The 14,384-nt window shown below is 38.3% G+C and overlaps 1 protein-coding gene across 1 annotated transcript in view; it reads left to right on the forward strand.

The window, feature by feature from the left end:
- Window positions 1-13,059: 13,059 nt before the first annotated feature.
- The window catches only part of SCN7A (sodium voltage-gated channel alpha subunit 7), a 58,305-nt gene continuing 56,980 nt past the window's right edge, over window positions 13,060-14,384 (forward strand). The window contains exon 1 of the mRNA XM_052664337.1: window positions 13,060-13,284. Coding sequence (XP_052520297.1) covers window positions 13,060-13,284 — 225 coding nt within the window. The remainder of the gene's footprint in view (window positions 13,285-14,384) is intronic.

The following is a 14,384-nucleotide window of genomic DNA, read 5'->3' on the forward strand; positions in this document are numbered from 1 at the left end:
ACAGGTTTGACACTCTCACATCTAGTCAACCACCCAGGGCCACATTATTGAATGTTTTGTGCCCGTCTCAAGCAAACCTAGAGCCAGAGTAGGTGCTGGAGGTTTATGGTTGGCCTTAGATGACAACTGGTCCAGAGCTCTTCCATCTGATTTGCAGATTTAGGGCACCATTTGTGGATCTATGAGCTTAGTTCCACTGGCTTAGTGGAAGCTGAGCAAAAATGAAGGGCCAAAAAAATCCACATGTTCACTTCAGATTGAGAGGATGTTTAAGGAGGTCAACTGATTGTGAATGGTCCCAAGAGCACCAAGGTATAGTTCCAATTCTGTATTTTTAAAACAAATATTGAGATCATATCTTATACCTCAGGGGAACAAGATGCATCAAGGACATTAGGACTGAAGACAACTTATAGAATCTAGCTGCATGACAGAGCCCCTTTGAATTCCTTTGGGAAATGGCAAAGAGTACTATTTTTTTTTTTTAATTGTTAACCCCCTAATATGGCTACTGGCCAGGAATTTTTGGTTAATGATCTAATAGATCTTTGGGTTCGTGAGAAGTACAATTCTAGGAAGATTCCAGTTCCATTACAATGTGCTCATTTTTTCAGTGTAACAAGGGGTAATTCAGAAATCCCAGAGGCCACTTTCACAAAGCAGTGGAAATTTTGAGAATACCTAGAAAAATTGGGAACATTGAGTGCTTTAGAATATTGAGTTAGACCACTTTCCTAGACTCACTGGTAGGGAACCAAAGCAGTTGTTTTCTTAGAAGATTCAAGTAAGACTATTTTGGGTAGAATTAGCTTAACCTTTTATGCTCCTGGCAATTGGGCTTTCTGTTGCCTTTATCACTGTCAGAATAGTATTTTTTGTTGAGCCTGGAGACCCTCATTGGGATCCTATACGCAGTGATCTGCATCCCTTCTTGGTATTTCAGCTGCCACTAAGCTTCCTGTTCGTTGTTCTTAGACAATTTGCAATCAGATGCAGATAGACTGTGAACTGATGCTGGCCGTGACTTCCTATTGTGTGTATTGACTGTATCACTCTGAAGTTTAAGGTCCTTGACTGTGCTTCTTTCTTCAAGAGGAGAGATATTAATTCTCATTGTTGGAAAATTTGATGAACTCTCTGTAGAATCCAGACCTACTAGTGTTGGAGATGATTTTAATTTGCATCTCTTTTGCTTTGAAATAATAATTTTCAGAGATAACCAAGATAACTTGATTCTTATTTGTTTACAAGTCTGTCTCCCATTGCCTTTAAATTCAGTAACTATAATTTATTAATATTTACAGCACTGATACCTAGCTCAGTACTTGGCACTTAATAAATACATGTTCCACAAATGACTGATAAATATATGAATGTCAAAAGCAAACATTATTAAACTTATTGCCCTATATGGTTAAACTTATTGCCCTACATGACATGTCAAACTGCAATAACAATCTTTAAAGGAAAATTAGAGCTCACTTTTAAAAAACATAGCTGAAACCAAAAAGCTAAAGTATAGAATTATAAACATACATGATTGTAGGTATATTTTTGAGAGACTTGAGAGATATATTTTTGAAAGTGCTTGCAACCACTTTCTGCAACATGTGCTGTGCTTAGTTGCTCAGTCGTGTTCAACTCTTTGCAACCGCATGGACTGTAGCCAGGCTCCTCCGTCCGTGAAGATTCTCCAGGCAAGAATACTGGAGTGGGTTGCCAAATCTTCCCAATCCAGGGGTCGAACCCAGGTTTCCCACACTGCAGGCAGATTCTTTACCGTCTGAGCCACCAGGGAAGTCTTCTGCAAGGTAACATATTCCAATAATGTGTTAACAAAGGGTCTGAGATGGGTTAGGACAAAGAAACAAAGGGAGGATAGAGTTAAGCAATCAGGAAATCTGAAGCCACCAAAAAGCCCAGAACTGGGACCTGAAGTAGGTCAATCCTAAGTTAGGCACACATATTTTTGTTGTTCAGTCTCCCAGTCATGTCCAACTCTTTGCAACACCTTAGACTGCAGCACACCAGGCCTCCCTGTCCCTCACCATCCTCCAAAGTTTGCCCAAGTTCATGTCCATTGCATCGGTGATGCCATCCAGCCATCTCATCCTCTGACATCGTCTTCTCCTTCTGCCCTCAATCTTTCCCAGCATCAAGGATTTTTCCAGTGAATAAGCTGTTCACATCAGATGACCAAAATACTGGAGCTTCAACTTCAGCATCAGTCTTTCCAACAAGTGTTCAGGATTGACTTCCCTTGAGCTTGACCAGTTTGATCTCTTTGTTGTCCAGGGGACTTTCAGGAGTCTTCTCCAGCACCACAGTTCAAAGGCATCAACTCTTTGGCATTCTGCCTTCTTTATGGTCCAGGTCTCACAAGCATACATGACCATTGGGAAAACCATAACCTTGACTGTATGGACAGTTGTTGGCAGAGTAATATCTCTGCCTTTCAACACACTGTCTAAGTTTCTCATTGCATTCCTTCCAAGAAGCAGTTGTCTTCTGATTTCATAGCTCCAGTCACCATCCACAGTGATTTTAGAGCCCAAGAATAGGAAATCTGTTACTATTTCCACCTTTTCCCCTTCTCTTTGCATGAAGTAATGGGGCTGGATGCCTTGATCTTAGTTTTTTTAATATTTAGTTTTAAGCTGGCTCTTTCACTGTCCTTCTTTACCCCTCGTCAAGAGACTCTTTAGTTCCTCTTTACTTTCTGCCATTAGACTGGTATCATCCACATATCTGAGGCTGTTGAGGTTTCTCCCACCTATCTTGATTCCAGCTTGTAACTCATCCAACCCAGCACTTATGATGTGCTTAGCATATAGGTTAAACAAACAGCATGACAGCAGACAGCTCTGTCATACTCCTTTCTCAATCTTGAACCAGTCAGTTGTTCCATACAGGATTCTAACTGCTGCTTCGTAACCTGTATACAGGTTTCTCAGAAGACAGGTAAGATGGTGTGGTATTCCCAGCTCTTAGAGAGCTTTCCACAGTTTCTTATGCTCCACAGCCTTTAGTGTAGTCATTGAAACAGAGACAGGTGTTTTTCTGAAATTCCCTTGCTTTCTCTATGATCCAGCAAATGTTGGCAACTTGATCTCTGGTTCCTCTGCCTTTTCTAAACCCAGTTTGGACATCTGGAAGTTCTTCATTTGCATATGCTAAAACCTAGCATGAAAGATTTTAAGCATGACCTTACCAGCATGGGAGATGAGTGCAGCTGTTGGATAATTGGCACATTCTTTGATACTACCCTTCTTGGGAATTGGGATGAGGGTTGACCTTTTCCAGTCCTGTGACCACTGCTGGGTCTTCCAGATTTGCTGGCATACTGAATGCAACACTTTGATGACATCATCCTTTAGGGTTTTGAATGGCTCTCCTGGAATTCCATCACATCCACTAGCATTATTAATAGCAGTGCTTTCTAAGGCCCACTTCACTTCACACTCCAGAATGTCTGGTTCTGGGTGACTGACCACACCATCTTAGTAATCTGGTTCACTAAGATCTTTTTTGTACAGAGGAAAGACATGTATTCTTTCCATGTCTTCTTGATCTCTTCAATGTCTACTAGGTCTCTGCTGTTTCTGTCCTTATTGTGCCCATCTTTGGGCAAAGTGTTCCCTTGATACTTCTAATTTTCCCAAAGAGATGTCTAGTCTTTCTTCTGTTTTATGCACTGTTCATTGAAGAAGGCCTTCTTGTCTCTCCTTGCTAGTCTTTGGAACTCTGCATCTAATTGTATGTATCTTTCACTTTCTCCCTTGCTGTTCACTTCTTTTCTTTTTTTCCAGTTATTTGTAAAGCCTCCTCTGACAACCACTTTGTGTTCATGCTTTTCTTTTTCTTTGGGATAGTTTTGTTCACTGCCTCCTGTGCAATATTTTGGACCTCAGTCCATAGTTCTTCAGGTGCATTGTTTACTAGATCTAATCCTTTGGATCTATTTATTACATCCACTGCATATTCATAGGGGGTTTGATTTAAGTCATACGTGGGTGGCCTAGTGGTTTTCCTGGTTTTCTTTAGCTTAAGCCTGAATTTTGCTATGAGAAGTTGATGATCTGAGCCATAGTCAGCTCCTAGTCTTGTTTTTGCTGACTGTATACAGCTTCTCAATCTTTGGCTACAAAGAATGTAATCAATTTGATTTTGGTATTGACCATTTTTTGATGTTCATGTGTAAAGTCATCTCTTGTGTTGTTGAAAAAGGGTGTTTGCTATGACCAGTGCATTCTCTTGGAAGAATTCAGTTAGCCTTTGCACTGCTTCATTTAGCCATTCTCTCCTCCAGGGAATCACATTTAGTCAGAATTCTCTGCTATGACCTGTCCATTTTGGGTGGCCCTACACAGCATGGCTTACTTATAGCTTCACTGAGTTATGCAAGCCCCTTCACCATGACAAGGCAGTGATCTCTGAAGGAGTTGGCACACACAATGAGGAGAGTTAACCAAAACTGACTAAACCCTGGGCAGAACACAACTGTAGAGAGTGTAAATACAAGAGCCAAAAATCAAATCATTTAAGTCAGGAAAGGGTGAAACAATCTCAGGGGCAAGAAAAAGTTGGATTAAAGAAAATGTTAGCTATACTGGAGAAAAGGTATTCCAACACAGGAAAAATCCAAGAATATGAATTAGTTATGCAGCAAGTGGAGTGAAGGCTGAACCAATTTTGGCAGCTAGAGCTTATATACACACAGGAATACAGTAGCTATTTTCATCAGATGTTTGATCTGCCCTAATAGCTGCCTTTCAGTCAGTCCTCACATGTAGAAATATTTCTATTGTCCTCATATGTAGAAATATTTCTAGCTGTGCCACTTTAAATCATCAGGTAATAAATGTGGCATGTTTTGAATTATACTTGTGACAGTCCAAACTTGAGTTGACTTTGATACAGTTCTTGCCAAAATCTTACTTTAGCAATTCAGTTTTTTAGAAAAGCAGTCTAATGGACAGATTAACTATTAATCTTTCTATATTTTTCAGGCATTTGTACTATATTAAGATCACTCACCAGAAAACACGGTGCCTGGATCATACTTCATAAATTCCCCACAGAAATGCTTTTACTGAATTATGATTTAATGATTAATAATTTACAGTCTGCACTCAGCTGTCTAAAAGTTATATGCAAGCCAGTTTCATTTGATTAAGTGCCTGCATTTCTTTGTCGTACTATAGAAGCCAGTGTCCACTATCTATTTATTCATCTGGCCAACAACCATGTAGTCTCATTCAACATCAAAATTATGACTAAAGAAGTCTTTGGTATAACTGACAGCATAGGGAGAGAGAATTAACAGTGCTAGTCAGTACAGTGGAGCAGGCTTACGCATATAGTCTGGTTTCACACTGATAACCCTGTGAGATACATGAGGGGCTCCGAAGTTTACCATGAAAGTCTCATAGCTAGTAGGTGGCAGACTGAGGAACCAAAGATTGTTGTGCTGTGAGGGATAACAGAAAGAAAAAGATTATATTTGGACTATACATACAGACTCTGTGTGTGTATGTTAGTCACTCAGTCATGTCGGACTCTTTTTCAACCCCATGGACTATAGCCTGCCAGGCTCCTCTGTCCATGGGATTTCCCAGGCAAGAATACTGGAGTGGGTAGCCTTTCCCTTCTCAAGAGGATCTTCCCCACCCAGGGATCAAGCCTGGGTCTCCTGCGTTGGAGTCAGATTCTTCACTATCTGAGGAACCAGGGAAGCCCATACAATAAAAGTACTGACTGACAAATTAAAGTTTGAGGTTTCTATGGATGGTGTCCAAAAATATTTTCATTAATGGTAGCATCTTTGCAATAAGTTTATGACATCCCTTTGTATCTACTTTTAAGGACAATAGTTTTTATACACATAAACTTAATAATATTTCTTAGCAGTTAGAATGTATCCTTAAAAATATAAAAGAAACATTTTTACTTAATATGAAATATTTGTAAAATGCTTTTGATTTCGTTCATTCAGTGCTGCATAGGTTTAGTTTATCTAATATTTAGCCCAAACTTTTAGGTCATATGATACTCTGTGAAAATTCTATTCAAAGATTCTAGGATTAGAAAGTTCTAAGACTATAAGGTTGCAGTCAATGAATAACTCATCTATACATGGAATGATTTGAATTTTATCAACATTCTGATCCCATTTGAAGACCTTCCAGTTTACATGCATGCCTTTTGGGTGTGGTCATGGAATACAGCAGAAGAGAGAGTAATTGCCACCTCCATTTTCCTTCAGTATAGATAAAGGTTATATTAACTTTCTTGGTAGACAAAATCAGCATTGATTTATATTGCAATTACTATTAAGTAAATCCCTTTGGCACTTTCCTTTGCTATAAAAATATACTGACTGCATTTGTGCAGACAGGTTGTTTTGGTTCAAATTTCAAAACCTGATGTGTATTACCACTATACTGTTATTCTATTAAATTTGACCAATCATTCTAAGATATAAAATTATATCACAGTTAAAGACTTTTATTTACTTTGAACCTATTATGTGCCAACCACTGTATTAGGCATTTCATTCACATTATTTGATTTTATCCTTACTTAACCTGAATAGGATCCCAATTTTATGACTGACAGTTTCAAGAATATAAGTAATTTAACTGAGACCTCTAAGAACAGAACAGAATTAGTAACAGAATTTAGGATTTCAATGTAGGTCTAATTCCCTAAGTTTGTGATTTTGTTTATACTAGCCTATAACCATGAGCCATTAAGGAATAATTTAAGGAACTCCATGTAAGGAGTCCAATTTTGAAAGCTTATTAAATTTTTTAAAGGAAGATTCTATGTGTAAGAGAAAACGTCCGTTGTTTGTAGTGTGTCTTCAGAAATTGTACTTATTCAAAGCATTTTGACTCCCCTCAACAAAATTTAATATGTGAGGTATTACTATGTTATTGTTGTTCATTCATTCATGCTTGCCTGGCTCTGGCACCCCATGAATGACAGCATGCCAGGCTTCCCTGTCCTTCACTATCTCCCAGAGTTTGCTCAAACTCATGTCCTTTGAGTTACTGATGCCATCCAACCATCTTACCCCACTCTGTCACCCTCTTCTCCTCCTGCCCTCAATCTTTCCCAGCACCTGAGTCTTTTCCAATGAGTTGGCTCTTTACATCAGGTGGCCAAAGTATTGAAGCTTCAGCTTCAACATCAGTCCTCCCAGTGAATATTCAAAGTTGGTTTCCATTAGGATTAACTGGGTTGGTCTCCTTGCTCTTCAAAGGACTCTCACGAGTCTTCTTCAACACCACAGTTTGAAAGCATCAGTTCTTTGACACTCAGCCTTCTTTATGGTCCAACTCTCACATTCATATATGACTACTGGAAAAACCATAGCTTTGACTATATGGACCTTTTTTGGCAAGGTGATGTCTCTGCTTTTTAATACACTGTCTAGGTTTATCATGCCTGGAAAATCCCATGGACGGAGGAGCCTGGTAGGCTGCAGTCTATGAGGTCGCTGAAGAGTCGGACACAGCTGAGCGACTTCACTTTCATGCATTGGAGAAGGAAATGGCAACCCACTCCAGTGTTCTTGCCTGAAGAATCCCAGGGATGGGGGAGCCTGGTGGGCTGCAGTCTATGGGGTCACACAGAGTCAGACACAACTGAAGTGACTTACCAGTAGCAGCTAGGTTTATCATAGCTTTTCTTCCAAGGAGCAAATGTCTTTTAATTTCAAGGCTACAGTCACCATCTGCAGTGATTTTAGAGCCCAAGAAAATAAAGTCTGTCACTATTTCCATTTTTTCCCTGTCTATTTGCCATGAAGTGATGGGACCAGATGCCATGATCTTTGATTTTTGAATGTTGAGTTTTATTTTTTTTATTTTAAATTTTTATTTTTACTTTATTTTGCTTTACAATACTGTGTTGGTTTTGCCATACATTGACATGAATCAGCCACGGGTGTACATGAGTTCCCAATCCTGAACCCCCCTCCCACCTTCCACCCCATATCATCTCTCTGGATCATCCCCATGCACCAGCTCTAAGCATCCTGTATCCTGTATTGAACACAGACTGGCGATTCATTTCTTACCTGATAGTATACATGTTTCAATGCCATTCTCCCAAATCATCCCACCCTCTCCCTCTCCCACTGAGTCCAAAACTCCATTCTATATATCTGTGTCTCTTTTGCTGTCTCGCATATAGGGTCATCATTACCATCTTTCTAAATTCCATATATATGTGTTAGTATACTGTATTGGTATTTTTCTTTCTGGCTTACTTCACTCTGTATAATAGGCTCCAGTTTCATCCACCTCATTAGAACTGATTCAAATGTATTCTTTTTAATGGCTGAGTAATACTCCATTGTGTATATGTACCACAGCTTTCTTATCCATTCATCTGCTGATGGACATCTAGGTTGTTTCCATGTCCTGACTATTATAAACAGTGCTGCAATGAACATTGGGGTACACGTGTCTCTTTCAATTCTGGTTTCCTCAGTGTGTATGCCCAGCAGTGGGATTGCTGGGTCATATGGCAGTTCTATTTGCAATTTTTTAAGGAATCTCCACACTGTTCTCCATAGTGGCTGTACTAGTTTGCATTCCCACCAACAGTGTAAGAGGGTTCCCTTTTCTCCACACCCTCTCCAGCATTTATTGCTTGTAGACTTTTGGATCACAGCCATTCTGACTGGTGTGAAATGGTACCTCATTGTGGTTTTGAGCCAGCATTTTCACTCTCCTCTTTCCATGTCTGGTTCTAACTGTTGCTTCTTGACCTGCATACATGTTTCTCAGAAGGCAGGTAAGGTGGTCTGGTATTCCCATCTCTTTAAGAATTTTCTAGTTTGTTGCAATTCACACAGTGAAAGGCTTTGGTGTAATCAGAGAAGCAAAAGTAGATGTTTTTCTGGAATTCCCTTAGTTTTTCGATGATCCAGTGCATGTTAGCAATTTGATCTCTTGTTCCTCTGCCTTTTCTAAATCTAGCTTGTACATCTGGAAGTTCTTGGTTCATGTACTGTTTAAGACTAGCTTGAAGGATTTTGAGCATTGTGTTTGTATGTGCATATGGTGTGTATAAAAAATTGGTAATGATAACCCTCTATGCGAGACAGCAAAAGAGACACAGATGTATAGAACAGACTTTTAGACTCTGTGGGAGAGGGAGAGGGTGGGATGATTTGGGAGAATGGCATTGAAACATGTATATTATCATGTAAGAAATGAATCGCCAGTCTATGTTCGACACAGGATACAGGATGCTTTGGGCTGGTGCATAGGGATGATCCAAAGAGATGGTATGGGGTGGAAGGTGGGAGGGGGGTTCAGGATTGGGAACTCATGTACACCCGTGGCTGATTCATGTCAATGTATGGCAAAACCAACACAGTATTGTAAAGCAAAATAAAGTAAAAATAAAAATTAAAAAAAAATATTAATGGCCCTTTAATAAGTATTTTGTGCATGATTGAAGCAAGTTATTTGAAAAATAGGTAAATTTTTTGATGTCTAATTGTTAGTTTTCACTAATTTACAAAGAGGATTCCAAGTTGATATATGTTTATATTTCTATTCCTTATTTCTCTCTTTAAAATTGCTTAACGCCTCATCCTTGCAATATTCTTTGAGAGTCTTGGGCATAAGCAGACATTGCTATTATGAAAATGTCCCTCTCTGTGGCCACAAATGACTGAACCAAGGGAAAATAAATCCATTGGATAGACTGAGTATCTTTTTATTTACATTTTTGGAAATAGAATTTATAGGTGGGAGCTTAAATTGAAAAGTCAAATAAAGTTGAAGCAGGGGTGGCATTTTGTTCTATATACAGTCTTAGAAGTGAGCATAGAAAATCATTCTTTGGATACCTAATGCAATAGGAATTAAAAGAAAAGCCAAGAAAACTGTGATGTCATGAAAGGTATAAGGAGTTGTCCCAGTGATTATTTTTTATTGTCCATTTTATGTCCAGTGTCCATTTTATGTCCAGTGTCCATTTTTATATTTCAGGATTAAGAAATGGACTATGTGTCCTCTCCTTGGATGTCTGGAGATTATCATTTGTATAGTTAAAATATCTTTTACAAACCACTTTTTTAAAGCTGGTACTAGTTTGATTCTCACAATGATTTATACTCCATTGTTGTTAACCAAGTAATTTTTTTTTCTTACTTTCCACTAATAGCAAGTAATGGATTCAACTATTAAAAAACTCAACAGAGGAAAACTCTGGATTAGTATATCTGTGTGTATGTGATTTCTGTCTTATGACATACCATATCAATAGGATAAATTTACCTAAGGTTGGCACTATAAGAGACAAAATATATATACAGAAAATGCTGCAATATCAAGTACAAAATTTCTGATCATTGTTTGCAATAGTAGAATTTCAATAGTCGGTTAGTTGTCACTGAGAAGAGTCACTTGAAGAGTTGGTTTTGACAGAAATTGGGCTGGAAAAAATCAGCAAAAGAACATATTTCTATGTAAAAGGAAATAATAAGTTTCATAAATGGAGAATTGATACATGAAATTATATTTAATGAAGACTAATTCAAGTGGCGTGTAGAATAACTTGAAATAGATAAAGACTAGAATTGAGAAAAACCTGTAAAGACTACTAGAGCAATGATGCCGGGAGCCAGCGTGAGGAATCCCACCCGTGACAAGGTCATGCGGCAGAGATCTGATGGGCAAGGCGAGTTAGATCTCAGGGTGCCCCCCTGGTATTTCCTGAGCATGTACTCCAAAAACCAAAAATCTGCTGGCCTTTGTGCTTTGCTTTTCCACTCTTCTGACTCTCTGGAAAAAGTCAACTCAGGGCTTTAGTCTTCTGCATTTGAAAGGGATGTTTCAGTTAAACCCCCTCTGATAACTCTCTAGCTTGCCTAACAGGTTCCCCGGACCTCTTACAGCTTGTGAGTTGGTTACAGCCCCCAACCTCGAGAGGCACAAAGCTTAAAAGCATCTTAAAGATACAGAGCCTTTTCTAAAGAGCTAAAAATCATATTGGTGACGGATTTTCACTGTTGACTCAATGATTGCCGCCAGGCCTCCATATTCTTTATCTTTTAGGCACCTGGGAGGATGTTAATCAATGTAAATGGGATATGGAAAAAGATATATAGTAGTTTTGATGTTAGCAACACTAGACTTTTGAGTTAATTACTTTTCTTTTGTTATAAATCACTGTACTCCTTTTACTTGTTATAAATTGCGGTATCTTTGCTATGTAAGAATGTAACTTTATTTAGTGTTTTTTGAGAGTGGCACCAGACTCTGGGAAGATCAACACAGATAAGTCTTCTGATCAGAAGACTTTCTTATCAGAAAAAAAGGCTGTAAAATGTTAATTGGCCTTTTGGCTGGAAGATGATGTAAATCACCTAAGACTTGTGAATACAACTAGGTATGCAGAGAGAAAAGCCTGGTTTTGATAAGAGTCTGGGCTGCTAACGCTGCATAATTTTGTATTACCCATTGATCTCTATGTGCAATCAAAAAGGTATAAAAGGCCTTTCTGGACAATAGGGGATGGGCCAGTCGCTGGACTGGTTTCCCCCGTGTCTTCTCTTTACTCTAATTTGTGGCTGAATTCCTATCTGGGGCATGGAGGCTCGCCATGTCTACTTACTTGCCCCAACTTCTAAGATCCACATGAGAGGGAACCCAAGGTGGGGCACCCCCCACTATTGAAGAGGATGCCAGTGGCCTAAGGTAGATGGTGCAAGCTCCTTGTCTGGAAATTTATTGGCTTTCCACATAAACCAAGTTATTCAGCCTCTTTTCTCCACTTAATTTTCCTACTACACTATTTCTTCTTAATCTAATCTTATATTTATAAATAAATAAGTTTTTTCCTCGCCAACGCCGTCCCCGCTTCGAATTCCCTGGATCCACAGGGGCTGGACTCCGGCACAAGCCAGAGATAGAATTACAAAGATGGCTACCTTGATGTAGGTATATGAACAATGAATAATATTTAAATAGCTGATGGAAAACTATTGTAAGAAAATTATTTTTTTCTAAGGAGTTAGTGACAAAGAAAAACATTTTATGAGTAATTTTAAAAGTAATGAGTTTATGTGTAATTTTACAATGACTGTTAGGTTAAAGAGTAGTTTTAGTCTTGGGAAAAAACAACAAATTTTGTTTTTACTTGTTGAATTGCTGTCATTAGTGGATTGACACACAGATGACTGAGGGAAGGGAGTGTTTTGGGAAATGTACTTGGTGAATACCTATTTATAGTAGTTAAAAGTCTGTGTTTGCCTATGTATTTACTGAAAAGATGAGGGAAAAGAGGGAAAAGCAAAACTTTAAAGGATATCAAAGTTGAAATTTTGTGGGAAAAACTAGGTCAAAGGAAGTGATCAGAGCTGTAGGAAGAGCTATGGAAGAGTGGGTCACAGAGCCAGTGAAAATTGAGTTTAGAGGAGGAAAGTCTAGTCAGTGACTAAATACAGCTGAGGGTGAAATGACTGGGTTTGGTCTTCCAACAATCTGTAGCCACTTTAGAACTTTTTCATTACAGGGGAGAAACTGAAATGCAGATTTTAGCAGAAGAAAGAGGATTCAATGGATGAGTAAATGAAATAGAATGAGTTATTGATGAAATTACAAATTAAGTCTAATATTAAGGGAAACAAAACCAAGTTTAACTCAGTTGTGTCCGACTCTTTGCAACCCGGTGGACTGTAGCCCACCACGCTCCTCTATCCATGGGATTTTCCAGGCAAGAGTACTGGAATGGGTTTCCATTTCCTTCTCCAGAGGATCTTCCCGACCCAGAGATCGAACTTGGGTCTCCTGCATTGTAAGCAGGACACTTTACCGTCTGAGCCACCAGGGAAGTCCTAATAATAAAGGAAACAAAACCAAGCTTAATAACTCAGATTTATCTTAAATGCAGGACTTTTCATTGAGTGCATTGTTTGCCATTCTCTTTCATTCATACCCTAGCCTTTTGTACTTTAATTTTTTTCTTTATTATATCCAGATCTTATATAGAAATGAAGAAAATACTTTTCTTGCAGGGGCAAAATTGAAAATGGCTTCCCCAGAACCTAAGAGCCTGGTCCCTTTCACCAGAGAGTCTCTTGAAGTTATGGAACAGCATAGTGCTAAAAAGCCCAGTGAGGAAGGCAAAGAAGATTTAAAGCCGAACAGTGACTTGGAAGTTGGAAAAGAGCTTCCATTTGTTTATGGAAATCTTCCTCAAGCAATGGTGTCAGAGCCATTGGAAGATGTGGACCCATACTACACTAATAAAAGGGTAAGGATTAATTAAGTTTACTGTGACTATATTTTTATTCATTTTCCAGACATGCAAAAAACTGTAACTGAGAAAGAATGAGAAAAGACAGAAGAATAAGTGAAGAGGTAATTTTAAGTTACAGAAAACTAGACAAGAAATTTCACACATATTTGAGATTTTTGTCAAAACTGATTATTTGCCTGGTAGATTAGTTTGTTTGGGATAACTGTACTTTGTATGTAATAAGCTATACTGGCATACCTTAATGTTTCATTTTATGGGAGCATGATGGTTGGCTACTTAAGGGTATTGATTTTAAAATAACTATAATATAAAATTTCAATTGTATGTACACTGGTTTCAACTGTTTAACTTGATGTGCTTACTCAGTAGTTAGGGAAGTAAAACCAAACTATATTTCATTCATAGATTTTATTCACTCATATAGTCACATCCTATCTTATTCCCAGAATGATCTGAGAAAATTACTAAATATTTGACAATTCAGCAAGAAGCACAAAATGATAAAAATAAAAACAATTATGCTTAGAAAAGACAGACCTGTGTGGACTGACAAAGCTGGAATAATCTTGAATTACAGCTTCAGGAACACTTCAGTTTTTATAAGGCAAAAATCTTCTATGAACAGGCAAGAGCAGAGATTAATTCTGAAATAAGGAAGAGATGGGCAGATGATAGAACTGGAACCCTGTAGTTGTTGTAAATTGTGGGAAATAAGATGAGATAATGGAGACAACAACATGGCTTTAATGTGATGGCCCAAGTACTGATATGATCAATGCAGTGTTTAAATAAGATTAATCTAGAGACCTCTACATTACTATTTCATGGTAGTGATAGAATCAGAAGATGAAATAGGAGAGAGACTAATCCAGGCCTGAAGTCCAGAAGTCTGTATTCAAAGAGTGCCTTGGAGACAGAGGTAACACACTTGAGAAGAAACAGCAGGATTTGAAGACTGTTTAATAATGCCAAGGTTCTGAGCTTGAAAGTTTCTGACAAAAATGAAGTAATTATTAAAAAAGGTCAAACTTGGGGAAGGTAAGAATTAACCCCATTTTGGGCAAATGTAATTTGATATTCTTTGATATTGTAGT

The sequence above is a fragment of the Budorcas taxicolor genome, chromosome 2 (genome assembly GCF_023091745.1).
Source record: "Budorcas taxicolor isolate Tak-1 chromosome 2, Takin1.1, whole genome shotgun sequence".
NCBI classification, from domain to species: domain Eukaryota; kingdom Metazoa; phylum Chordata; class Mammalia; order Artiodactyla; family Bovidae; genus Budorcas; species Budorcas taxicolor.